This window comes from Triturus cristatus, chromosome 7 (genome assembly GCF_964204655.1).
Source record: "Triturus cristatus chromosome 7, aTriCri1.1, whole genome shotgun sequence".
In the NCBI taxonomy this organism is placed as follows: domain Eukaryota; kingdom Metazoa; phylum Chordata; class Amphibia; order Caudata; family Salamandridae; genus Triturus; species Triturus cristatus.
The window spans coordinates 1342498858-1342524779 of record NC_140590.1 but is presented as its reverse complement, the minus strand read 5'-3'; the positions used below and the strand labels follow the sequence as shown (position 1 = coordinate 1342524779).

The 25922-nt window shown below is 44.8% G+C and overlaps 1 protein-coding gene across 8 annotated transcripts in view; it reads left to right on the top strand.

Moving 5' to 3' along the window:
- The window catches only part of CBFA2T2 (CBFA2/RUNX1 partner transcriptional co-repressor 2), a 522617-nt gene that overhangs the window by 131359 nt on the left and 365336 nt on the right, over positions 1-25922 (top strand). For 7 of the 8 annotated variants that reach the window (XM_085618982.1, XM_085618980.1, XM_085618983.1 and 4 more), the window contains exon 3: positions 24292-24533. In XM_085618982.1, coding sequence (XP_085475108.1) covers positions 24292-24533 — 242 coding nt within the window. Of the gene's footprint in view, positions 1-24291; positions 24534-25922 lie in introns of those variants that run through there. The other variant, XM_085618985.1, reaches the window with a different exon arrangement.

The following is a 25922-nucleotide window of genomic DNA, read 5'->3' as shown; positions in this document are numbered from 1 at the left end:
GATGCCCTGTCGCTAAATTGGTCAGGGAGATTTGCTTACGCCCCCCCCCCCCCCATAACCTCTTCTATACAAGGTACTGGAGAATGTCAGACAACCAGGAACAACCTAATCCTCATAGCCCCTCAATACGCGAGACAAACCTGGTACCCAAACCTGCTCGAACTGTCCAAGGGAAAGATGGTCAGCATCAAGGAAGAGCAAGACCTCACAAAGTAAAGGGGACAAGTGTTCCAGGACAGTCCTAACATGGGTGATATGATCCAGCAACACCCAGACTAGCAGCCTGGGTCCTGAGTACATAGAATTTGGATACCTGAGCTTACCCCAAAGAACAATCCAGGTACTAAGGGAGGCAAGAAAATAAACAACGAGACAATGCTACACAGCTAAGTGGAGAAGGTATCTCCATTGGTGCAAAGGCAACAATGTCCTAGATTCAATTTCTATGCAGAAGACAGCGATATTCTATCTCACCCACTTGCTGGACAGTGCAGTTAACTAGTCCACCCTCAAGGTGCACCTAGTGGCCCGTGTCTCATACACCAGGGGAGCATTATTTAAAAGCTTTTTCACATCACCAGTCATCAAAAGGTTCCTAGAAGATTCCAAAAGGATAGATCCTCCAAGGTAGACTTCTCCTCCTATGTGGAGTTTGAACACTGTACTATCACAGCTTATGACGGAACCTTTCAAACCTATGCATAAAGCAGAACTCCGGCATATCACAGTTAAAACTGCCTTCTTAATAGTGATAACATCACTACGGAGAGTAAGTGAACTCCAAGCGTTAACTATTGAGGAACAATATATGCAAATCCACAAGGGCAAAATGGTTCTTAGAACTAATCCCCAATTCCTACCCAAGGCGGTGAGCTAATTTCATCTGACTCAAAGCATTCAGTTACCAGTTTTCTGTAAAAATCCTCAAACACAGCTGGAAAGAAGCCTACATACTCTGGAAGTAAGGAGAGTATTGCTGTATTATCTACAGGAGACAAAACAGTTTGGTAAGGGGAATTAATTGTTCATCTTGCATGGAAAGTCCACCTGTTACAAAAGGTACAGTTGCACAATGGATTGTGGAGGCAATTCAGACATGATGCTACTCAGCAGTAAAAACACTAACCTTATGACCAAAAGCACATTCAACAAGGAAAAATGGTGCAACTCTAGCCTTTATGGCAAATGTGCCAGTAGAGACTATATGTGCAGCCACAACATGAGCATCCCCATATACTTTTACCAAACATTATTGTGTGGATATACAGATGACAAAGGAAGCTTTGGTGGGACAGAAAGTACTTGAAAACCTGTTTGCAAATTGATCCTCATCTCACCTCTGCCATCCCAAGGAGGGGGAAACTACGACATAATCTAATGCACAGCATGTGAATCCGGAAAATGATTCATGCTGCAAAATAAAATGGTTACTTAAATCTAATGCACAGCGTGTGAATTCAGAAAAGGATTCCCGCTGCAAAACGGAATGGATTTTCAGTGAATTGTCTGGTCTGTTGAAATGACACATATGTCAACGAAATGGTTACTTACCAGTAGGAGTAGTTTTGCAGCTTGAAAAGTTTTTGAGATTCACATGCGACCCACCCGCCTCCCCGGAATTGAGGAAACCAAACAGGTGGGAAGAATTTCATATAAGAGGTAGAGAAGAAACAGAAAACAGAAAAAGTAAATGAATATCCTTAATCACGAGAGAAGAAAAAAAAAAATTGAAGGTGGCTACCACGCACAGGAACTTCCGGGTGCCGCTTGAAGTCACACAAGGGACGGACCTAGCAACAAATGGTGGTCGACGCCCATGAAAGAGAAACAAAGACAATTCCGGAACCAACCACTAGTTGGTGGAATAATGCACAGCATGTGAATTAAAAAACTCTTCAAGCTGCAAAACTACTGCGACTGGTAAGTAACCATTTCGTTGACATATGTCATTTCAACAGACCAGACAATCCACTCAAAATCCAGCTGGAGCATATAGTGCTAAGATCCATACATTTCCGGTGTATGCTTATGCACTCTTCCCCTAATGCACATCAATGGAAAAGTGCGTATGTGATAGAAACTTGTAACAAACTAGCTAATGAGCGGGACACAGGATCTTCTTTTCAGGAAGGAATGCAAGAAGACCTTGGAAGGTAGATGGTGCTACATGCACAGAATGCTAAGCTCACTACTTTCAGAAATGTATGCTTTTCATTGCTAATATTCAAAGCGAGGCTACACAAACTACAGGGAAACTGCAGGGAAAATATGCAGTTATAGAATGTTGAATAATAGAGCTTCTAAACCTCAGCGAAATATGAAACGTTACGGACAACCTAAGTATAAAGGGTACTTTGGATTAATATAAGAGCAACATTAAGATTCAACCATGCAATATATTAGTGCTTTTTAAGGCATACCTATGTAACAGGGCATTCATAAAACTTTTTGACATTAAGGCACAAAGTACATGATTTTGATTTCTCGGGGGGGGGGGGCAACTTCAGCTTTCTCATTCGAGCGCAAACTGTAATCATCTCTATGGTGATGTCAGGTATTGAGTACAGCTACTTTGTTGACTGATTGCTCGGTACAACAGGACACGGTATTGCCAGACACAATAAAGTTATGTTCGAGGCATTTGAGCTGTAGATCATATGATTTAGCATAGATCGCCATCTATGGGTTGTGTCCGGATGTTTGCACTTTGTTTTTCTTCGTAGAAGTCTTTCCAGTCACGAGGTTGGTGACTCCTCCTTTTGGTGATAATGCGCATGGGCATCGACTCCATTCCCAGATTGTTTTTTTCCACAATCTGGTTTGGATGTGTATTGCTGCGCTCCGGTATAGTTTTCGAACCCCTTTGACGCCCAATCCTCTACCCTTGATGGTATTGTCTACCGATCGCAATTTCCCATTCGATGTGCATCGTGTAAATTGTGAAACCTTCGATTGGGAACTTCGAGGCAGGCCGTCGTGCTTACCACGTCCGCAGTCGATGAAACGGACTCCATTCAAGGTATGTCCCCGGTGTCCTGCAAAATTTCCATGCACAGATTTACATGAGGTCTGCAACCTCTGCTTATCCCCGGAGCACAACGAGAAGGACTGTGAAAAAGACCATTCGTGATCGCCGGGCTCGACGCCACGAGATGCAACGTGGGAGCGGCTCCGTACCGGACATCTTCGGCGAAGATTTAGAAATCCACCGTCCAGCCACAGAAGCCAAGGAAGAAGAACTAGTGTCTGTGTCCAAAGCTGACTCCGACATGGAGGAAGACCTGAACGTCACTCCGGGTCTACGTACCGGGAGTACAACTCCCCATATGCCCACGCAATCAAAATCTAAGGCTCCGGTATCATCCCCACCCTCTGGCTCGTGTTAACACCGAGAAAACGTTTCTGATGCCCCGCCCTGCAGCCCGGCTATGAAACATAAGGACAAGCCTTCTGGCTCTGGCTTGAGCCAGCACCAATCCGGTGCCGAACCAACACCTTTGGCACCCCAGCATAAGAAAAAAACATGTGCCACTCCCTACAACGTCGGCACCGAAAACAGTTTCCACACCGAAGGCCTCGGATCCGAAATCTTTCAAAGCCAAAGTTCCGGAACCGGAATCGTCCAAACCAAAATCCTCCACGCCTAAAAGCTCGGAGCCGATACCCTCCTCGCCGAAGAATTCGGAGTCGAAACAACATGCCACTGTGAAACCTTCAGACCCTAAACAGGCTAAAACTAAACACTCCGATTTGAAACATTCGACCCACAAAGACTCTCAGCCCAAATCTTCCACTCTGAAATCAACTGCTAATGAGAGATACTCCTTCAAAGGAGCTTCCATCTGAAGACACAGTTTTGGATCCAAAACAGAAGAGAATTACTATTGACCCTGAAACAGGACGCCTTTGGGCCACTCTTCCTAAAAAATGGAAACTAGATCTCTGAGGATTCTGCTATACCTCTGAAGGAGGACATGGGTACTAACCCTTCTCACCCTTACATACCTCCCTCTCCTCCTGTTAATCCCAATATACTGATTACACCATCACATTCACCACCACTTCTACTTTCCCCTGACCCACAGGATGAAGATTATGGGGATGAAGATCAAAATATACCAGACGACAAAGACATACTACAAGACACTGATCCCTGGGAAGATTATAATAAGGATCCAGATCAAAATAATGACCCTGACCTGTATCCCTCCAGACCCTCTCCACCTGATGACAACATTGGTTTTGCGCAGCTTATCAACAGAGATGCTCAATACCACAGGGTGGAGCTCCATACAGACGCTCTAGAAGAGGATTTCCTTGTGGAGACATTTATGCACTCGCAAAGATCTATTAATACTTTACCAATGCTCAAGGGCCTGTTAAAACACATGGACTAGGTATTCAAAGACCCAGTTAGATCCAGAATACTCACACCTAGAGTGGATAAAAAATACAAGCCCGCTCCTACAGACCCTGTATACATAAAAGGTTAATTGCCCTTAGACTCTCGTGTTATATCTAACGCCCGCAAGAGAGCGAACTCTCAAACTACAGGTGACGCCCCTCCCCTGACAAGGAGGCTAAGCTCATCGATGCCTCAGGGAAACGAGTCGCTTCGCAGGCTGCTAACCATTGGCGTATTGCCAACGCTCAGGCACTGTTAGCACGCTACGATGGAGCTCACTATGAGTTGGAAAAACTCATGCAACACTTGCCTGAGGAGTATAAAACAAAAGCTAACGACCTCATTCAGGAAGGTAAGCTTATCACCAACACTTCCATAAAATGTGCACTAGATACAGCAGACACAGCATCTCGTGCCGTCAACACTAGCATACTGCTGCGCATGCACGCTTGGCTTCGAATCTAAGGATTCAAGGAGGAGGTCCAATCCTCCATACTTAATCAACCCTTTGATAAGGAGTATCTTTTGGGACCAACAGTTGATACTTCACTAGAAAAAATTAAGAAAGACTCCGAAACTGCTAAGTCCATGGGGACCTTACAATTACCTTTTAACAGAGGTTCCTTTCGCCGCTCCTTTTACAGGGGTGGCTCAAACAGTGTCATCAGAGAATCCCTCCTCCTCTTATAAAAATAACAACCAATCTACCTCCTCAAGAGGATATTTTTGAGGAAACTACAGAGGGAATAATAATAAAGGAAGAGGCAGAGGTAACTCCACCCACTCTTCCCCTGCTAATAAACAATTACTTACCTCCACTACCCCCCGATCATCCCACACCTGTCTGGGTACGTCTCTCACAGTGCCTACCAATCTGGAATTCAATCACCTCAGACAAGTGGGTATTACAAACTATCCAGTATGGTTATTGCCTGGAACGTACCAGCATTCCCCCCAACTGTCCTTCCAAGAGAACGTGCAATGTCACCAGAACATCTCACCCTCTTGAAACTAGAGGTTCTCTCTCTATTATAAAAACATGCATTAGAACCAGTCCCATTACATCAAGGGACTGGAGTATACTCCCTATACTTTTTGATTCCAAAGAAGAACGGATTTCTCAGACCCATACTAGATCTCAGACCGCTAAACCTCTATATTCAATCAGACCACTTTAACATGGTCACACTACCACAGGTGCTCCCATTGCTTCCGCAAGGCGACTTTCTTTCCTCTCTAAATTTAAAGGACGCATACTTCCATATTCCCATTCACCCGGCTCACAGAAAATATCTCAGGTTTGTGGTGGACGGGCAACATTACCAATTCAAGGTTCTCCCGTTCGGGATAACCACAGCACCCAGAGTCTTCACCAAGTGTTTGGCAGTACTTGCAGCTCATTTACGAAGACAACACATTCATCTCTTCCCTTATTTTGACGACTGGCTAATAAAAGCAAAGTCACAACACAGCTGCATACACCACACTCACAAAACCGTTCAGCTGCTTCACGCCTTAGGATTCACTGTGAACCTCACCAAGTCTAACCTCCAACCCTTGAACGTGCAAGAGTACGTGGGAGCCATAATAGACACTTGCAAAGCTCTAGCATACCCCAACCCAATCAAGATACGCAACATGCAAACCCTGATATCACAATTTAAGCCTCAACACTCATTACCAGCCCGAGTGTTCATGCAATTAATCGGAATGATGGCTTCTTGCATTTTAATTGTTCCACTTGCAAGACTACAAATACGTCCCCTACAGGAATGCTTAGCACATCAGTGGAACCAGGCTCAAGGTCAGCTAACCGATCTGGTGTTGGTAGACGGCCGCACACACATCGCTCTCTGCAGTGGTGGAATACACAAAACGTTTCGAAGGGGCGGCCATTCGTCGACCTGGGTCCACAGACCGTGCTAACAGCAGACTCATCACTCACTGGTTGTGGGGCTCACCTTCAAAAACATACCATTCAGGACATGTGGACCCTGCAACAAAAACAGCTCCACATAAACCAATTGGAGCTTCTAGCAATTTTTCCCGCATTAAAAGCCGTTCAAAAGCATCTAGTAGGCAAAGTTGTCCTAGTTCGTTTAGGCAACATGGTACTACATACAAAAACGGGGGGGGGCACACTCTCCACAGCTTTCACATCTAGCTCAAAGCATATGGAGATGGGCTATTCCTCAAAAGATACATCGCCTTGCAGAACCCCTCCCAGCAGTAAACAACCAGATTGCAGATCTGCTCAGTCGTCCAAGACAACAGATCCACGAATGAGAACTACATCCGCAGGTTCTCATCCCTTTCTTCCAAATGTGGGGTTACCCAGAAATAGATCTCTTCACCACTCACCTCAACGCAAAATGCCCAAACTTCACGTCCAGGTATCCTCACCCATTGTCCGAAGGCAATGCGCTATGGATGAACTGGTCAAGAAAATTTGCTTACGCTTTTCCGCCTCTCCCGCTAATTCCATTAGTGGTTCAGAAACTCAAACAACATTCCATGACAATGATCCTAATTGCTCCCACATGGGCTCGAACAACCCTGTTTCACAACCCTGCTGGAACTTTCAGTAGTTCCCCACCAAAATTACACCTCTAACCCCAAGCTTCTCACTCAGAACCATGGAAAGATAAGACATCCAGATCCCAGTCATCTCAACCTTGCGATCTGGCATCTGAAATCCTAGAGTTTGGTTACCTCAATCTTCCCACTGACTGTATGAACGTCATTAAAGAGGCTAGACATCCTACCACAAGAGCAAGCGATGCAGCTAAGTGGAACCAGTTTGTAATTTACTGTACAAACGACCAAATCAATCCACTAGAGGCTTCAATCCAAAGCATCATTTGCTATCTAATACACCAACAGCATTCTAATTTAGCGTATACATCCATACGCTTACATCTGGCTGCAATAGCTGCTTGCCTACAAAACAGACAGCACTTGTCTTTGTTTCAAATACCCGCTATCAAAGCTTTTATGAAAGGACTCAAAAGAATCATTCCTCCTAGACTTCCGCCTTCCCCAGTCTGGAATCTTAATATAGTTCTTACAAGACTAATGGGTCCGCCATTTGAACCTTTACACAAATGTGACCTACAATTTCTCACCTGGAAGGTTGCCTTCCTTATAGCCATCACATCTCTTAGAAGAGTTGGTGAGCTTCAGGCATTAACCATACAAGAACCATTTTTGCAAATACACCAAAGCAAAGTGGTTCTTAGGACTAATCCAAAGGTAGTCTCTGCCTTTCATATCAATCAGTCCGTTGAGTTACCTATGTTCTTCCCTCAACCAGACTTAGTGGCAGAACGTGCTCTTCACACATTAGATGTCAAAAGAGCCATACTATATTAAATTGAAATAACTAAACCCTTTAGGAAAGCAAAACAACTTTTTGTTGCTTTTGCACCACCGCATAAAGTCAATCCCATATGAAAGGCAGGTATTGCACAGTGGATTGAAGCTAAACGCACATTAACAATTCCCCCAGAGCACATTCTACATGCAAGCTGGGGGCTTCTATAGCATTCTTACGGAATATACCATTAGATGACATCTGCAGAGCTGCAACATGGTCTACACCACACACATTAACAAAGCACTATTGTGTAGATGTGTTAGCAAGACAACAAGCTAGTGTGGGCCAGGCAGTTTTACGAACACTATTCCAAACCACTGCAACAGCCACAGGTTAGCCACCGCTTGGGAGATAACTGCTGTATAGTCTATGCTAAGGCATATGATCTACAGCTCATATGCCTCGAACAGAAAATGCTACTTACCACAGTATGCATCTGTTCTTGGCATATAGAGCTGAGATTCATATGCGCCCACCCGCCTCCCTGGGAACCTTTTATCTGTTGCAGTATGATCTTACTTCGATACGTTATACATGGACATCTCTTTACTACTCTTACTAACTCCATCAACACCCTTATGGCAAAACAATCTGGGGATGGAGTCGATGCCCATGCGCACTATCACCAAAAGGAGGAGTCATCTACCCTGTGACTGGAAAGACTTCTTAAAAAAAAACCAAAGTGCAAACATCCGAACCCAACACCAGATAGTGATCTATGCTAAAGCATATGAATCTACAGCTCTATATGCCAAGAACAGATTGTGTTGTCGCCTACGGCGATCTATTGTTTCTATTAAAAAACAAACTAATTTGTGTGGGTTTATTTTCTTCTATTGAGCATGTTCCAAGTGCTGATAGATTCCTTTCTTTTTTCTGTATTCTATTTTCCAAACTGTAACAACACAACGAAAAGGCAAGAGTCTGATCAGCATATGTCATCACACCATATACATAATGATATAGAGCATTGCGAGTACACCGTATGAAGGTGAGGAGGAAAAAATTTAAAAAGCGGCATACCATACACTTGCAGATTGCTTTAGGTGTGAGGGGTCATGAGTAGATACATAGGGGGTTGCATCAACGATGTGTTGCCCAACAGGGAAGGGGCGGAGAGATAGAAGGGGAGCTACCATTTGATAACTCATCAAATTCTGGGTAGTTCAGTCTGGCTTGCCATCCGGCCTGGGGTTGGGGGGTGAGCAATGCTGCGATCTCAGTGCCCGCTGTGGTACCGGTCAGATAGGTGTGTAATGAACACCAAACGTCTTGGGCCTAGACGTTGGTAGCTGCATGTCCGCATATAGTTCAAATTTAGTGCTGCAGAAGGCAAGGTTGGCAAGCCATTTCCTTTTCCGAGATAAATTTGTACTTTCTTAGTTTGTTGCGACTATGTCTCGTGAGGATTAAAGCTAGCGATGCCAGTCTACACGCCCTTAGTGGAATGTCTGCATAGCCCAATATTACTATTAGTGGGTAAAGTTCAGTACGGTAATCCAGGATATCGGACAACGTGTCAACCATTTCTCTCCAAAATGCTTGTATAGCATGACGGTACCAAGCTAGGTGTATAAAGTCTGCACGGTCGTGGCCACATCTGTGGTAGCATTTTGGTCTACTATTGTCTATCCTTGCACGTTTAGCAGGTGTGGAATAAGCCTGATGTAGAAATGTTAAGTTGAGACGTTTGTGGCAATGGTTTAGGATAACTAGTTTAGTTTGTGTGCAACAGTAGTGCCGCTGTGCCTTAAAAATGATGGTTTCTATAACGTTTTCTCATTCCAGCCTTCTGTGCTATGAATCACAAGTCGTGTATAGTCTGGAAACTCAGCGTGTAGCATCCATGGTTTGTATAATAGCAGGCAATGGGGAGAAGTCAGTTGGTTCCTCTGGGAACCCAGCTAAATCCCAGGCAGTGTGTCTCTAGTTCAGTTCACATTTGCATTTTGGAGAACACTCCGTGATAAGTTAAGAATAGAGGTAGCCTTGCCATCTGCCTTCCACCCACACACCGACAGGCAAACTGAACGGGTCAACCAATCCCTAGAAACTACACTAAGATGCTTATTATCCACATACACAGGACAATGGGATCAGGCCTTAACCCTAGCTGAATTCACTTATAATAACTGCACCCACTCAGCCACAAACCACACACCTTTCTTCTTCATGTCAGGACAACATCCTCTGCCCTTTCCTATTGATTTATTAGGAGTTTCTACTACACTACCTTCAATCACAGAAAGATTAGGACAACTGCAAGAGATTCAAAAACACACTTGGACATGTTTAGCAAAAGCCAAATTGGTCATGGAGACATAAGGTGACAAGCATAAAACCCTAGCTCCTACATACTAGGAAGGAGACGGTATGGTTATCAACACGACGCCTACAGCTAGATTGCCCAAGGAAACTACGACCACAGTTTATAGGTCTTTGACATTATCAAGATAAATAATCTAGTCACCGAAAAGCTACGGCTTCCCCGCCAATACACTATCCACCCAGCGTTACAGTTTCACTGATCAAGCCATACCACCCCGCCACGACCTGTAAGACTGCCTTTGGGAGGAGTGACTTTCAGGATTCCTGCCACAGCACACCTCTCTTGACTAGCACATACCGGTATCACTTGTATATCATTCCTTCCAGCACTTATGAATGAACAAACGCCTTGTACCCTGACCTTTGACCATATTACATGCTGTTAATAATAGCTAGCTGCAGCTGGTGTTCCCTGGTTTGTTTGAAAAGGCTTAATAGCTTTTACAAATGTAAAACACCTCTGAACCCAAACTAAAAAGATGGGGTAAAGAGCTAGGAAAAGAGCATTGGGAATTAGGTCCTGAAACTGTTGCGGTAGGCCAGCTCCCCAGAGGGACTTACCTGGACAGAAGGATGTAAGGCAGACCACTGCCTCTACTCTTCCTCTCCTGAAAGACTAGGCAGACTCTCCCAGCTTTGGCTGAGTCTCCTGGCCTTTGGGCTGGGGGGGCTTGTGTAGGAAAGTGGGTTTCTGTTGCAGTAACACCCCCCCACACACACACCTTTTGCCAGAACTACTGATGCACTTTGGCAGGGACCCAGAGCATATCAAGTCAATCAGGTTCCCAGGGCCTGTGTTCCTTCCCCAAAACTGTTCCAAACCCAATTGGCATCTCTGGCCACAGGTCAGCCCCTGGTAAATGGTAACACAGGTGCTCAGGACACTGTGACCTGGGAAGACCTCTAAGGGCTGCAGCACTTATTGGGTCACCCTCAGAGGCCCTGTACCTTTACCCACACACTGCCATTGCAGGCTGCGTGTTTTGGTGCAAAACAAAGTGAAAAGTCGACATGGCACCCAGCCCTGTGTGCCATGCCTACAACCCACTGCCCTGGCATAGATCGGTCACCCCTCTAGCTGGGTGCCCTATACCAGTGGTGAGGGTACAGGTGCATGAGCCCTGTACCCCTACAGTGTCTAAGTCCATTCTTAGACATTGTAAGTGCAGTGTTGCCATTAACCCGTTGTGTGCTTATGACAAACCCAGCTCGTCATGAGGCACAGTGGAGCTGTGCTCATGACGTGCTGGGCTCGTCATAACGGTCGCGCTCCGCCCACGTGCGATTGATTTCCCCGCCTGTGCGGGTGAATAAATTAGTGGGCGGAGTCGTGACGAGCTCAGCTCGTCATGAGCACAGCTCTACTGTGCCTCATGACGAGCTGGGCTTGTCACGAGCACAGCACCAGCGCCGCCGCCGCCCCCTCCTCCCCGCGCCGCAGGGGAATTACCCCCGCGGTAAAGGGGTTAAGAGTATATGGTGCTTGGAGTTTGTCATTACGAACTCCACAGCACCATAATGGCTACACTGAAAACTGAGAATCTTGCAGATGGCAGGTACTCCTCAATAAGAATTAGGGATTGTCCTCACTCCCCCAATTGGGCTGAGCACACCAAGGGTGTAGTCACCCTAAGTTTAGTAGCCCATTGGCTGCTGACCTCGGGATCCCTAAAACACCCCCTAAATACAGTATTTAGGCGACAGCCATGAACAAAGAACTCAGATTCCCACAACCTAAGAAGAAAAAGGACGAAAGAAGACGCCCAGCAGAGGAGACTGCAGAGAACAGCTGACTTGGCCCTAGCCCTTTCGGCCCGTCTGCAGTTTCTGGAGATCCTGCACCAAAAATAATATTTTCCTGCAGCCAGCAACCTCCAGAACCCCCTGGGAGGGCTGACTGCCTTCGACAAAGACTGGATCTCCTGTGAACAGCAGCCCTGTTCAAAAGAAACTCCGAAAACAGACTCTGAGCCTGCTGAGGACAAAGGAACCAGACGCCTGTAACTACCACTGCACCCGTGAGGTGCTCCAGAGTCCAAGTTCACCGTGGGTTGACCCCTCCAGGACTCCGCAACATCGCCTGAAGCCTCTGCACGGAGACACTCCCCCTCCCCCCCCCCCCCCCCCCCCCCCCCCCCCGCCCTCAAACCGGCTGTGGACTGGTAAGGTGAAATCCGACCTCACAAGATACCCCTGAATCCAGCCGCCCTGCGCGTTGGAGAAAAGAACCCATGGTGCACCTACGACCCGAGCCCTCCAACTTACCTGCCCAGCTGTTGATTCCTTCCGGACGTCTTCCTGGACAGCCTGCAGCTAAAAACCAAAATCGAAAATCCCCATTGAAAACAACAGGGCACCTGACTCTGAAACCGCACCCGGCACCCAGGCCACCCTGTGCCGCTGCAGGTGCACTTTGTGTGCTAAACCGGATTCTCTGTCGCCCTGAGCCTAACACCAGGAGCTTGGCTCCCACAACCAAGTGGCCTGCTAGTCAGCAGCCACCAACCGGAGGCCCCCTATCCCCCTTTGGATAACATTGGGCCTCAGCTCTCTGCACCCAGCCGCCTTAGTGCCGCTGAGGGTGTAACTAGAGTGCATCCTTGACCCTGGGGGACCCCTAAGTCTACCCCCAGAACCTCAACTCCCACTACCAAATACTTACCTTAAAACCGATAAAACTAATTTCCTCCAGAGGATAACATTGACTGTTTTTCTGTGAAAAGTTTTTAAGTGTGGAGTTTGAAAATCTAAAGAATTTCTTTAAAATTGTACTGTTTAACAAAAACGATTTTACTTACCTGTTTACAGGAAATGTCCCAGAGTAGTATCCAGGTATACTACTCTGAGTAAGAAAAGTAATCCAAAAGTAACTGAACTATAATCCTACTGAAAATCCCATTCAAAGTATATGCACTGTATTTTGAAACGTTTTGTATTATCAGGAACACTGCTGTAATCAACTCAAAGTATATTTATAATTGCAATCCAAACTGTGTTACAATCTGTATATTTACTGCAAAGTACTCCTCACTTACCTGTGCCAGGCTTGCTTGGTTCTAGGAAATAAAATACCTAAAAGAATACTTTTGATACAAAACAATTGGTCTGAAGTTCAGTTTTTGAGTGTGTGAAATCATTTGCTGACTGTGTGTTCAAGAAATGCTTATCACTGTCCTCTGATACTGCCTTACTGCTCGACCACACTACCACAAATAGAGAGTGAAGTGCTATCTAACTTTACCTCTGCCTACCTTTGGGGATCCACTGGACTCTGTGCACACTATACCTCACTTTGGTATAGTATATACAGAGCCAGCTTCCTACATTGGTGGTTCAGCAGTGGGATATACAACTTTGCATTTGGTTACCCACCTGATAACACGACAGAGCTCTTAAATTGTCTTTAGAATTCTGATTTTTCAAATTGGCATTTTTGCAAGGTTACTAAAAGTCTTGCTAGGGCCTTGGTTAAGTCTCTGTAGAATTTTAGAAAAATTAAAAGTCGCTTTAGCTAAGGTTAGAGGGGTTAGAAATATTTCTTTTATTTTTAACAATGTCTCAAAACAAGAATACAGCTGTTAGTGAAAATAACCACAATGCCATAGATGACATGGTTGAGGAGCTCAACCTCCCCCTTATCTTCACTTGTCTTTCAAGGAGATAAGGTTCCTATGCAAACTTAAAAATATAACCATGGGGTCCCATCCCACCAAACAAAGGCTCCAGGAACGGTTGGCTGGGTATGCTAAGGACAACCCATCTGAAAATGGTGAAGACTAGTCAGATGAGGAAGAAGAGGAAGGGGATGACCAGGTAGATCAACCCCCTCCACTTCATAGGGAGAAAAGGGCCCAAGTGCCCTTGACTCCAAGAGTAAACCTCTCAGTACCTAGATCCCACACAGGTGGATCCGGTACCACTGAGGACATTGAGGAAAGCTTTAACGAGAAGGCCGTCCAGGTAGCCAGGCTGACCAAAAGATTAGACCTCGAGACCAGACTCCTGGCTCTGGAAAAAGAAAGAGCAGAGATGGGCTTAGGACCCATCAAAGGTGGCAGCAATCTAAAAAAAGATCCCCAAAGGGATTGTCCCTAAATTTGAGGAGGGTGATATATCACCAAATGGTTCACAGCCTTTGAAAGGGCTTGTGAAGCCAGAATGGTGAAGAAAACTCACTGGGGGGGGCGCTCCTTTGGGAACTGTTCTCTGGTAAGTGAAGAGACAGACTTTTGTCCCTTGGTGGGGCAAATGCTGGGTCTTATGACCTCATGAAGAGAACTCTGAGGGATTTGGACTCACAACTGAGGAGTATAAAATTAGATTCAGGGGGGTTCAGAAAACCGAGTCAGCCCTGGGTGGAATTTGTTGTCTACTCAGTTAAGACCCTAGATGGCTGGTTGACTGGAAGCAAAGTGCAAGATTATGATGAACTTTATAATTTGTTTATGAAAGAACACATATTAAGTAATTGCATTGATGAAAAGTTGCATCACTATCTGGTATACCTAGGTCCAATTTCTCCCCAAGAATTGGGAAAGAAGGCAGACCATTGGGTCGATACAAGGGTAACTAGGACGTTCACATGCTGACTACTATGAGGAAACCCTGCTGAGTTATAGCATACTGCTACATGTATATGTGTGTCTCTCTCCCTTAATTTGTGAGTTTAACAATTACATACTAGGTAACTCTCTGAGCCATGACACGATTTTAAGTATAATGAAAATTGCGATGTGATAATTATATGGAATAAACTGACAATTTTTGTACTTTTCTATCACATTTTTACTGTTGATTTTTCCCCTTTCTTTTGCCTTTCCTGCCTCCTTTCTCTACCTCTCATTTGGTCTCTTTTGTCTGTCTCATCACTTCTCATTCTTGTTCTCACTATTTTACTCAAAGCCTATCTATTTATTTAATTTCAATGCATTTGGGTTCACTTGTTTTTGGTTTATTATGTCCTTTTGATATCCTTGTGTGTATGTATGTACCACTTATCCTTGTTGGTTTTTGCACATAGCCTTGAAAAAGCCCTCGGCCAACCGGCCACTGGGTGAAACACGTGTCGGCTGTTGTTGTTTTTGCATACATTATCAATGTTGAAAAGAAACAATAAAGAAATGGCAACCTCTGCCTAATGAGATGTAACTCTTGGAAATCATTATTCCGGAAATTAAATCAGGATTAAGGGGTACAGACCTCCAACGACAACTTGAATTATCCTTTTTCCAATCTCTTTTGGCTGTAGCCATTTGTGAGGCGTGTACCACCCCCACATTGGGTCTCTAAAACGGTAGTGTGAATCCCAGATCTACACACCCGGTTAGGCCCTTCAAAACGCAACCATGTCTTACCCCTTGGTTGAATAAAAAAGGTGTAGTACAGTCTCCATTTTGCTTATAACAAACGTGGACCTTATTATCACTGTGCAGATGTGCTACAAAGTCGGCTAGGGCCGGTTCAATCCCTGCACTAGACTTCATGGATCATAACGTGCCCCTATTGACCATGTCAAAGGCACTGGAGAGGTCCATAAAGGTCAAGTGAAGGGCCCCTCCCATTGCTTGGACATATTTCCCTGGGATTAAAAGAGGATTTAGACTCTGCTCTAAACTGTCCCGACCCCCGACCTGAAGCCATATTTATATCGGAGAAAAAGGTACTTTCAAGTGCCTAGCACTCCAGGGTCTCTAAAAGGACCCAGCCTAATATCTTTGACGACGAGCCCAAAAGGGAGATGGGCCGATAATATGAAGGAAGGATTTTGTTTCCCTTTTTAAATGTAGGAACGAGTGTGGACTCCTTCCAGGAATGGAGAATTTCTCCTTTTAACTGCCGCATGGAAAACATTGGTTAAAAGAGGTGCCCAAAGTGCTGGATTTTTTCTCTACATATCAACTGGCACACCTTTGGGGCCTGGGGCCTTCCCTGAGGTTGACTTTGAACTAGCCCTTGCTACTGCATCGACTTCTATGGAATTACTAAAGACTAAAATTTCAGCCTTTGTTGGGGAAATTAGCTCTGTAAAGCTTGTTGCGGACCTTCCGGAGAGAAAAATCTGTGAAAAATGACCCACGCAATCTCCAGGTGGAATGTGACATTCAATATTTGGTTGATTGTGATCCACAAAATTTGGTCTGGTTTATGGCGTCCCAAAACGCCCTAGAGTCTATCAGAGTAGCGGTGACTTGGCGATTTTCCCATGCTTGAGTTCTTGTATCCTGTTTTCTGATCTCCAGGGAAGTCTTATATAAAAATGTACATTTTCCTATTTCATGTCTTGAGTGCTTCCTTTAACTGATGAGCGCGAGTGTACACGCTGAGTTGAACTATTTATATGGGCAAGGGTCGTTATAAGTGAGCTCTTTAACCATTCTAAACTGACCACTATATCCCCGGCTTGGGCCTCCTCATCTAGACGCATCAAAATTGTCATATTGAGCAGCGATTAGGTCAGCTAAAATTCCCCGGGATCGACCTTTTCGCGTTTTAGAAGTATGCCTTTGTTGTTTGAAAACTGTATGTTGGAAGAGGATTTTTGTATGGAAACTGCCCAGAGAAAACATAATGAAAAATTGGTCATGGTAACACATTCGTTATATGGATCAATGAAACATGGCATTCACCATTCATTTTTCTTAAATGCTTTAGTCATATTTAATTCAAAGATCTCTAATAAGCATTGTATGCAAATTCAAATTTTCTAGTGGCAACACAGTTGCTCCCAAGAATAATAGCAATATTAATGAGTGCTCTCGGAGTTAGAAAAAAGAAAAGAGTGGGATAGGGAGTGTTGAATCAGTGAGTGAGGGACAAGAAAAAGGTAAGGTGACATGTATACATTTTAGCGCATGAAATAGAACCTTTTTCAGCCTGACAAAGGTCAATAGGTCATATTATCTGAACAATGCTCAATTGTACATGTTAATTGTCACATTTAGTTCATTGAGCTTGTGTGGAGGTTTGTGAGTAGTCTACGTTTCGACCCCAGATGGAGAGGGTGACTTGCGTCCTCACGTCGGGGTCTTCTTCAGGACAGTGTGATGTTGAGCACTTGAGGGACAGAACACGTTGTGTGTAATCCGGAAGGGAAACCGCTCGTGTGTGGCAAAATGTCCATCAATCTCTCACGTGTGGGAATAAATCTGCAATCAATCGCATTGGCCGCCGCCCATGACTTCAGGATGAGAGACTCTACTATCTGGGAGTAACTCAACATCTGATGTGGATGCAAGGGTCCTAAATCGATTGGTGTGGGCAAATTGTTTAAAGTATTTTACACAGTGTAGTAATAATGTACAATTTAAAGACATGTTGGCTAAGTCCTAGCTGCTGCCTTTCTCATAACTAGCATTGGGTACATATTAACTTCAACTTCATGTTGCCTTCAACTTGTGTCTCGCACTGTGTGGTTCTTTAAAACAATTTAGTTTTGCCTAAAACTTGATTCTGGCACTTTGTGCATATTTAAATCAATATTATTTTGCTTACAAATAATGCCTATCACTGGAAACATACTTGTGGGGAGCTTAGAGTGCATATTTAAATCAACTTCATTTTTGCCAACATCATGTGCGAGACCTTAATTGCTTACTTAAACTACCTCCATTTTGCCCACAACTTGTGCCTCACACTTGATGTGTATTTAAGTCATCGTTTTGCTAACAGCCTGCGTCTTGCACTGTGTACCTAGTTAAATCAACTTTATCTTGCCTAAAACTCTTACCTTGCACTATGTACATATGTAAATGTACTTCATTTTGTCAGCTATGCTTGATTCGCACTGGGTACGGTTGAAAAAAACTACATTCTGCAAAAGGAAGTTGTATAAAGTACATGTGAACTATGCTAGTATTTTAGACAGCTGGGTTCCCCCTTTGGTTTTTTGAATAAGCAGAGGGTTGCACACCTTATTTGTTAGTAGGTGATTAGAATTTATGTTGGGCCTGTGAGGGTGGAGGGGGGCAGTAAGTGAAATCTGGGCCTTTAAGGATTGCGTACCTTTAGTTCAGGTTGCCAAGCTGGAGACCTTGTCCTCTTCCACTTGCTTACTCATTTGTGAGGTGTATCTGTATACATTAGTAAGCCATACCTCGGCCTTTAAAAAAGTTGCAAGCTACTGCTCATGTCTTCAACTCCCAATCTTGCCTATTCAGCATCATTTTACTTTGTTGACATTATCTCGTGTTGCCATATGGATTACGATACCTTTTCGGGTGTGCATGCACACAGCTCTGGCTAGGTCAGTGCTTTGTAGCTGCCTATTTGTGTTAGTCCAACATATAATTATTATTTGTACGCCTATTCCTCACACCACCTTTGTTGTCAGACTGTAAAGTGCTGCTCTTCAAGACAAGATAGGATAATACCACCTCTCTGGTCACTTACGCCTAATACGAAAATGCTTTCTACAAGGGAATCCCAACAAATCAAAAAATCTGCCATAATGTAGTGTGCTACCTACACAAAAACGCACTTTTACATCCCCACATAGGGGCATGAAGCACAATGTAAATGCTACAATGCAGTGTAGACCATTCAGACTTAAGCCTTGATCATTGTTATGCCAGCACAACCAGCTTGGGTCTAGTGTGTTGAGAATTAAGGGGCTTATTACGATGTCGGTCGGAGATACCTCTGACTGACACCGTCTTTATCTCTGGACCGACAAGCTTAGATCGGTGGTTCGGACTGCCTGATTAAGATGCGACGAACACTGTTAGGTCGCATACTCACTTTTCTCTATGGGAGCTTGTGTCACGACTGTAAACTCTCTAATACAGGCTTCTATGGAGAAATGAGGGTGTGTGTAAAACCCTGCGCCCTGTGGCAGGGACCCCATGTTCCTGCCACACAGTGCACGGTTTTACAGGGGGTTACCCCGGTACCCTCTCGAACACCAACCGTAGGTCACAGGGAGAATGGGGCCCTTCTAGGGGACCTCAAAGTCACTTTCCGACAGCATTTCTACGGAAAGGCTGTGGGAAACTGACATTGCAATCCCGATGACTGAAACACTGTTCATAGGGGATTACGGTTCAGTATTGACCGACTGGAAGACTCGGAGAGCCGGTCAGAACCGAGTCGGGATGACTGGCCAGTTTACATTCCAACCGCTGACATCATAGTTGGGTGGTCGGACCGCAAACCGACCGTGTCGGTTGGCATGCTTCCGACTGCTGTCGGAAAGCTTCCGACTAGTGGTTGGAGGCTTTCTGACTGACATCGTAATCGGCCCCTAAGTTTTCTCAAAAGGCAAATCAAGCAGTCTTTTTCAGTGAAGTAACTTGCCTTCTGCCCAATCAAAAGCTTGTAGCGATGACGTGGGTGGGGCCTAAGCTCCTTTCTTAGTGCATCTTATTAAAGCTCTTTTTCTGTTGTTCACATAAGGTCCTACAACCGCAGTTCCATGAAGCCAGATCTAAAGACTGTTAGCTGCTCTAAAACTAGTAGACCTGGGAGAATTTTTAATTACACTTGTGAAATTTGAGTAAATCCTGAATTTCACATTGCGTGCAATCCCAAAACGAGTTGAAATTTCGCATTACAAAATTGTGCACAAGTTTTACACGCAAGAGACTTGTTCACATAGAAATAGTTCACAAAGATAATTGTTTTTACTTAAACCAGTCTCCATCTGGTATCTTGCAAGACATTTTTTGCCTGAAGTGTGCACTCACATAAAACTTTCATGTGACATACTGGCAAGCGGCATTTTGCTTTAAAATCTTAAATTTGCAAAATTTTGATGATATTTCTCGGAATTCAGCAGGAAAAATGTACACAATTTCACCCACCCTTAATATTTGTTGCACAGTGTGGACCAAATCCACACTGTCACCTTGCAGTTTAGCTTGCATCCTGTGCATGTTTCAAGGGGATTGATTGATGTTTGATCACGAGATCAACTTTTTTTTTTAGTCCTACAGTTTCTTCTCCTGTAGCAAGGTACATTCTGTAGGACCAAATAGCAACAAGGACAGGCTTAACCCATGATCAATTATTCCCATTTACTATGTTCATGCTTCTTTTTTCTGATATTTCTCTGCTTTCTGGTCTTACCAGTGGCCGGTTGTCTTTGCTGCTGTCAGCACTTATTAGATCCTCCTATAAACATATGCTGTATGCATGGATGGCGACTTGGGAAGCTCAAGGCTTCTTTCTCTAGTGCAGTAATAATCTTTGAATTGTTCGGTTCCCATCCCTTATAACAACTGGTGCCATAAAATGGTGCTATAGCTGGGACTTTCTACAGAGGATTAGAACTAGGAATGTGTTAGATTAACCACCACAAATGCTAAGTGTGAGGATGCGTGGCCATTAGTTGTGTGGCCTGCACAAATAGTGGGTCCATATGAACCATTCCACTGGGAACCAAACGCTGCAATGTTGTGCTTCACTCTCTCAGGGTAGCGTAGCATTGCCGTCCAAGGCCTACTCAAGGAAGGCGGTGAGGGCTAGTAATCACCATTTGCTGGCATGCAGTAAATCATTGTCCAGTTAGTGCTTTTTCTTTAGAAAAAGGAAAAGTACATTTACTATGCACATACTACTTAATACTACGCAGCAGTTTACACATTTACATAAGGCTGGTAGAAATACCTTTGGCAACATTACATTTGAAAGTACCCCCCTCCATGTACAGTACAGCACATAAATGTATATGAGGGTGTCCGTTTACATCAGGTCAATGTCACCACCCTTCAAGATCCGAATCAAATTTCATGGTATTACTTCAGTCCATGACTGACTTCAGTAACCATAATCCCTCTGCACTTTTTGTTAATAATCAAGCATTGCAAACATGCTCAGATTATCATTAATAAAGCATGACATACTCTTCTGCCCTTGTTATGAATATGAAAGCATTGCAGTCCGTTCTCCCATTATCATTAATAAAGTATTTCAGCCTTTCAGGAAAATGCCCACAGTGCTCCTGCGGGTAGGGAGCTCGCATTGGTGGTTGCCACCCGCTTCCCGCAGACACTGGCACTAGAAGCGGTCAGCTCAACGCTGTTGGGGGAGCGTGGCGGTGCTTCTTCGTCCTCCTCTTTGCTTCCAGGGCCTGGAATTGGTATCTGGATCCCTCCTGCACTCGGGGGAGTGTGACAGTACTCCCCATGCAGCTATGTACATCAGGGTCTGAAGCCTTTTGTCACCCTTCTGGGCCAAGTTAATTATCCTGCTCACTAGCATAGGGAACAAAGGTCTCCCCACACAAAATGAGCAATTACCAGTACTTCAATCAGCACTCGATGAAGGTGTGGGTAAGAATATCTGCAGCTGTTAATTAGCTGTCACACTGTACCAGGGTAGAGACCGCCCAAGCCCCCTGAATAAAGAAGGCAGCTCAGACAATTGGAGCCAACACAGGAGGGGGCTCTCCTTTGAAGTTTTAGTTTGAAAGTCGTTGACCGTGATGTCAGATAGCGGTGGCGCTGAAGCTCCCAGATGAGATGTGAACAGTGACTTGTTGAAGGTGCCATCACGAATTATCCCAGCATGCTGTGCAGGAGGGTTTGGATGGGGGTAGAGGGTTGATGTAGCACCCTAGGATTAACCACGGTTGTCTGGCTTCTAGAACGTTCCACCCCATTTAAAAACTCTTGTATAAGAGAGAAAAAGAATTGTTGAGGTTTAACTCTGGAACTGGACTGCAACAGAGGCAACAGCATTGAAAGCCAGAAGGGCAAAGTCCCTGTATCCCTAATGGACTATGGACTGCCCACGGTTGACCCCATGACCAGTGGGTCCTTCCTGGACTAGGGAAGCTGGTTCCTTTCAACTCCTTAAGGACCAGTTGGGCGAAGATCTGGACTTCTGTGTCCCAGAAGGAGGAGAGAAGCACCAGAGACAACGACTGGTGCAGGGAGCCAGTAGAACCAGCTCTCTTCAAAGCTGAGGCCAGGAGCCCTGCTAAACTGCTCCCACCAGGAGTAAAATGAGACCAGGCTCATCTAAATCGGCCCAACGGGGCTAGAGTTATTGCCTTTTAAAGGATTTGACCTTTGACCCTTGACCCCTGGGAGAAAATGAAATGCATGGGACTCCGCGGTCACTAGAAAGGCAACACCCTGCCTCCGTGGTGTAGCTAGTCCTTTTATTTTTTTATTTAAATTTTATTTTACAGAGTTTTATATAGCACGAACTTTACCCGAATCGGGTATCGGAGCGCTTTACATAGCACCAATTGCATTACATGAGGACACATTCATTTTTGTTAGGCACGGGAAGATTACGTGATTTGCCCAGAACCACAGGATGTTGTGTCATTGCCGAGACTCAAACCCAGTTCCCTAGATTTGAGGTCAACCGCCCTAGCTGTTAGGCCAACCCCCTTTACCCTCCTCTGTGTTTTCCGCCCGTTGCGGCTGCATGTAAGAGCAGGGGGGGGGGGGGACCCTGCTTTTACCGGCCCTCATGACAGTGCAGGTAGGAGCGGTTGGGGCTATGCCACTGCCCTGCCTGCACAGAGTAGGCAGGGAGAAGACCGCTGCCAACTTCCGTGCTGGGAACAAGGAGTGCTGGATGGGGGAGCTGGTAGTGGACTCCCAGTGTTTTCCCAACACAGGATACACCCGGGATTAAAAACAAGAAAACAAAAGAAGAAAACAAAAGAAAAAGGATTGCCGCTCTCCTGAAGCTGCAGTAGAGCTTCTCATAGAATGCTCACAGCTCCTCAAGGGAGCACCCCATAATGCCTTTTGGGGCTTTTCTCATTTGCATAAATGTTGCTGTTTGCAATGGACAGGGGCACCACCGACGAACTTAAGTGTTGAGGGGGACTGTAGGAGTTGCAGCAGCTCCCAAAGAAGCAATTTTGGTAAGTTACCCTTCGTTTGCGGGGTCAAGGAAATTATGAATCCCCCCACCCCCTCCCAGGATATTCACTCGTTTTTTTTTGTTTGTTTTTTTAAAACAATTTTTATTAAGACAAACAGAGAACAAAAGTACACCTTTCGTCAGTACATATTGCATCCGTGTGGTACAGTTTGTTATCATATTAATCAATTTCTGACATTTAGTGAAACTGTCATACAATTACACCCGAGCCTACATATCCATCACCCGTCGTATTCACTCGTTTTTGAAGCATTGCTAAGGCTAGATCTTTGGCTCTTCACCTGGTAGTGCAGCACTCTCTAGGGGTTGGTCCTGTGGCTGCATTTCATGTTACCTGAAGGTATATATAAGACCAAGACATGTTATGTTTGTTTCAAATGCATTATTGATAGTATGATGCTGACAGTGTATTTTGATCAATGTTGAAACGCTTTATTGACATTAATGATTGCATTTACACATGGTTATTGATTACAGTAAAATTGATGGTGGTTTTAACATGTTGCTTTTGGTCTTTTTATTGTGATGATCCATAGGCAAAGCCAATAGGTGGGCATTGTATGTTGTTGTGATGACCTCCTGACAATGCCAGTAGGCCTGGTTGCTTTATTATACTAGCCCATACGTAGTGTTACAATGGGGTGCTTTGTTTCCATTAAGGGGAAATGTTTTACTGATTACTTGCACTAGCCTCACATCCTGCAGTACTAATTTCTTACAGTGTATGTTTCCTGTATGGTACAAAATCAAACATAAGTAAAAAACATAAATGACATAAAGAAATAGAAATTGTGCTTCTACACAAGCAACTGCAGGGGACTCTGGTATTATAGGGACGATACAGGTAGTGAAGTAGTGTAAGAATAAACTGTATATGGGCCTGGATGGATTATGCATGTGGGACTAGTTCCTGGGGTGGGACTGGAGCAGGCATTGGACTTTACTTGGTGTAATGTTGGTTGGGCTTTAAGAACAGTACATGCTGAACGGGACGAGGTGGTAAAGGTCTTGAGTCACGGGAAGATGTGGGGCAGGTGCACGGTAGACTGGATGAGATAGGCGTGCGCCTCAGTGTTCACTATTGATATGGCTAGCTGTACGGTTTGTTGGGTTTGCCTTAGATGGGTATGGAGCTAGGATGGACTAGCAAGAGTAAACATTAGATGTGTTGGGATGGCTTGTGAAGACTCACTAGGCATAGTTAAGTGCTGTGGAGTGGTCCTTGTGAAAAGCTTGGATCCCAGCATTTCTCAGTCAGAGGTTCCCTAATTTCTCACTATTTTATAAATGTACACTGCCTGCCATGGCTTTACTCTCTCCCTTTTCTAATTCCATCTAGTGTCCAATGGGAATGGCATTAACCATTCCCCTCCCACACTGAATGGAGCTCCCTCGCCACCACAGCGCGTCAGCAACGGACAGGCCTCATCTTGCATGGTGACAAATCAACAGCTCCCCGCCACCTGTGGGGCCCGGCAGCTCAGCAAGCTGAAGCGCTTCCTCACCACCCTGCAACAGTTCGGAAATGACATCTCTCCTGAGATTGGGGAGAAGGTGCGCACCCTAGTTCTAGCGCTGGTGGTAAGTAAGGCAGTTTTTGTGTACGCAAATCTTTTTCGCATTTACCAGAGCTTTAAAACATGATTTAGCTCTCATATTAAAATGTGCACATTGCCAATAGGTGAAATCCTTCGCAGAAAGAAATATTTTATATTTATTGGTTCTTTGGTACCCTGCATCTCCCCTCCCATTTTTTTCAGTTGTTTGCCTGGACTACGTAGGGGTCTACATGCTGTTCCTGGATGGCTGTGTGCCTTTGTGAGGTATGGGTGCAGCACAGACCATTTGTATTGTGTGAAAAGCCTGCTTTAGTGAAACAGGTGCACATCATAAACTTTACCTGGGCAATCCGCCTACAAAACAACTACCTCGCTATACATCAAATGAACTATCCAATATCCTACCCCCATCCCTACTATCCCACCCACATTCCCCATCCCGCAACTAACTCATTCGTATTCAGTGCATTGAAACATTAAGCAACTTTAACTTTCCCCTATAGCCTATGACTGCATGTATTAACCTCAAAGCAACCCAGTTTCCTATACTTAACCTTGAACTTCCCGTCTACCCTCCCGTTCACCAATGGCAACGGCAATCAAACCTCTGTAAACTCATGCAAAACTTTCAAGGCCACCGCCAAGCACCTGTCTCAAGCAACGACCGCACAATAATGACCCTCCCTTGCGCACCTGTCCCAACAATAAGACCGAATAACCAACCAAATCCCCTGAAAGCTAAAGATTTGGGCACTGGTAGGCAGGCAAGAAAGATAACCACGGAGACTCTTTGTCACCATTTCACCTGTACCTAAAATGGTGGCAGGAAGCCCAAAAACGCTCCACATATAGCATTTGGGCTACGAATGGGCTCTACAAAATAGGCCAAATACAAAATGGTAGCCCTGGGCCTCACCACCCTCCCAATCACCCCGGGTGGCAGAACTCTTTGCGGTCCGCTACCCCCCAAAGCCCCCCCCCCTTGGAGGAAAAGGCGGAGCACGAACCACAGACCATTTGTGTTGTGTACAAAAGGCCGCTTTATTGAAACTGGTCGACATCACAAAATTTACCTGGGTAATTCGCCTTACAAAACTAGTACCTTGCTATCCATCAAATGAACTATCCAATATCCTATCCCCATCCATACTGTCCCACCCACATACTTCACCATGCAACTATCTCCTTTGTATTGTAGTGCATTGAAACATTTAGAAACGTTAACTTTCCCCTACAGCCTATGACAGCATGTATTAACCTGTGAGCAACCAAACTTACTATACTTAAATTTAATCTTAAACTTCCTGCCTTTCCACGTGGTTCACCAATGGCAATGCCAATCAAACTTCTGTAAACTCATGCAAAACTTTCCAGGTCACCCAGAAAAAGGCCATCAGTTGACTTTTTCTGC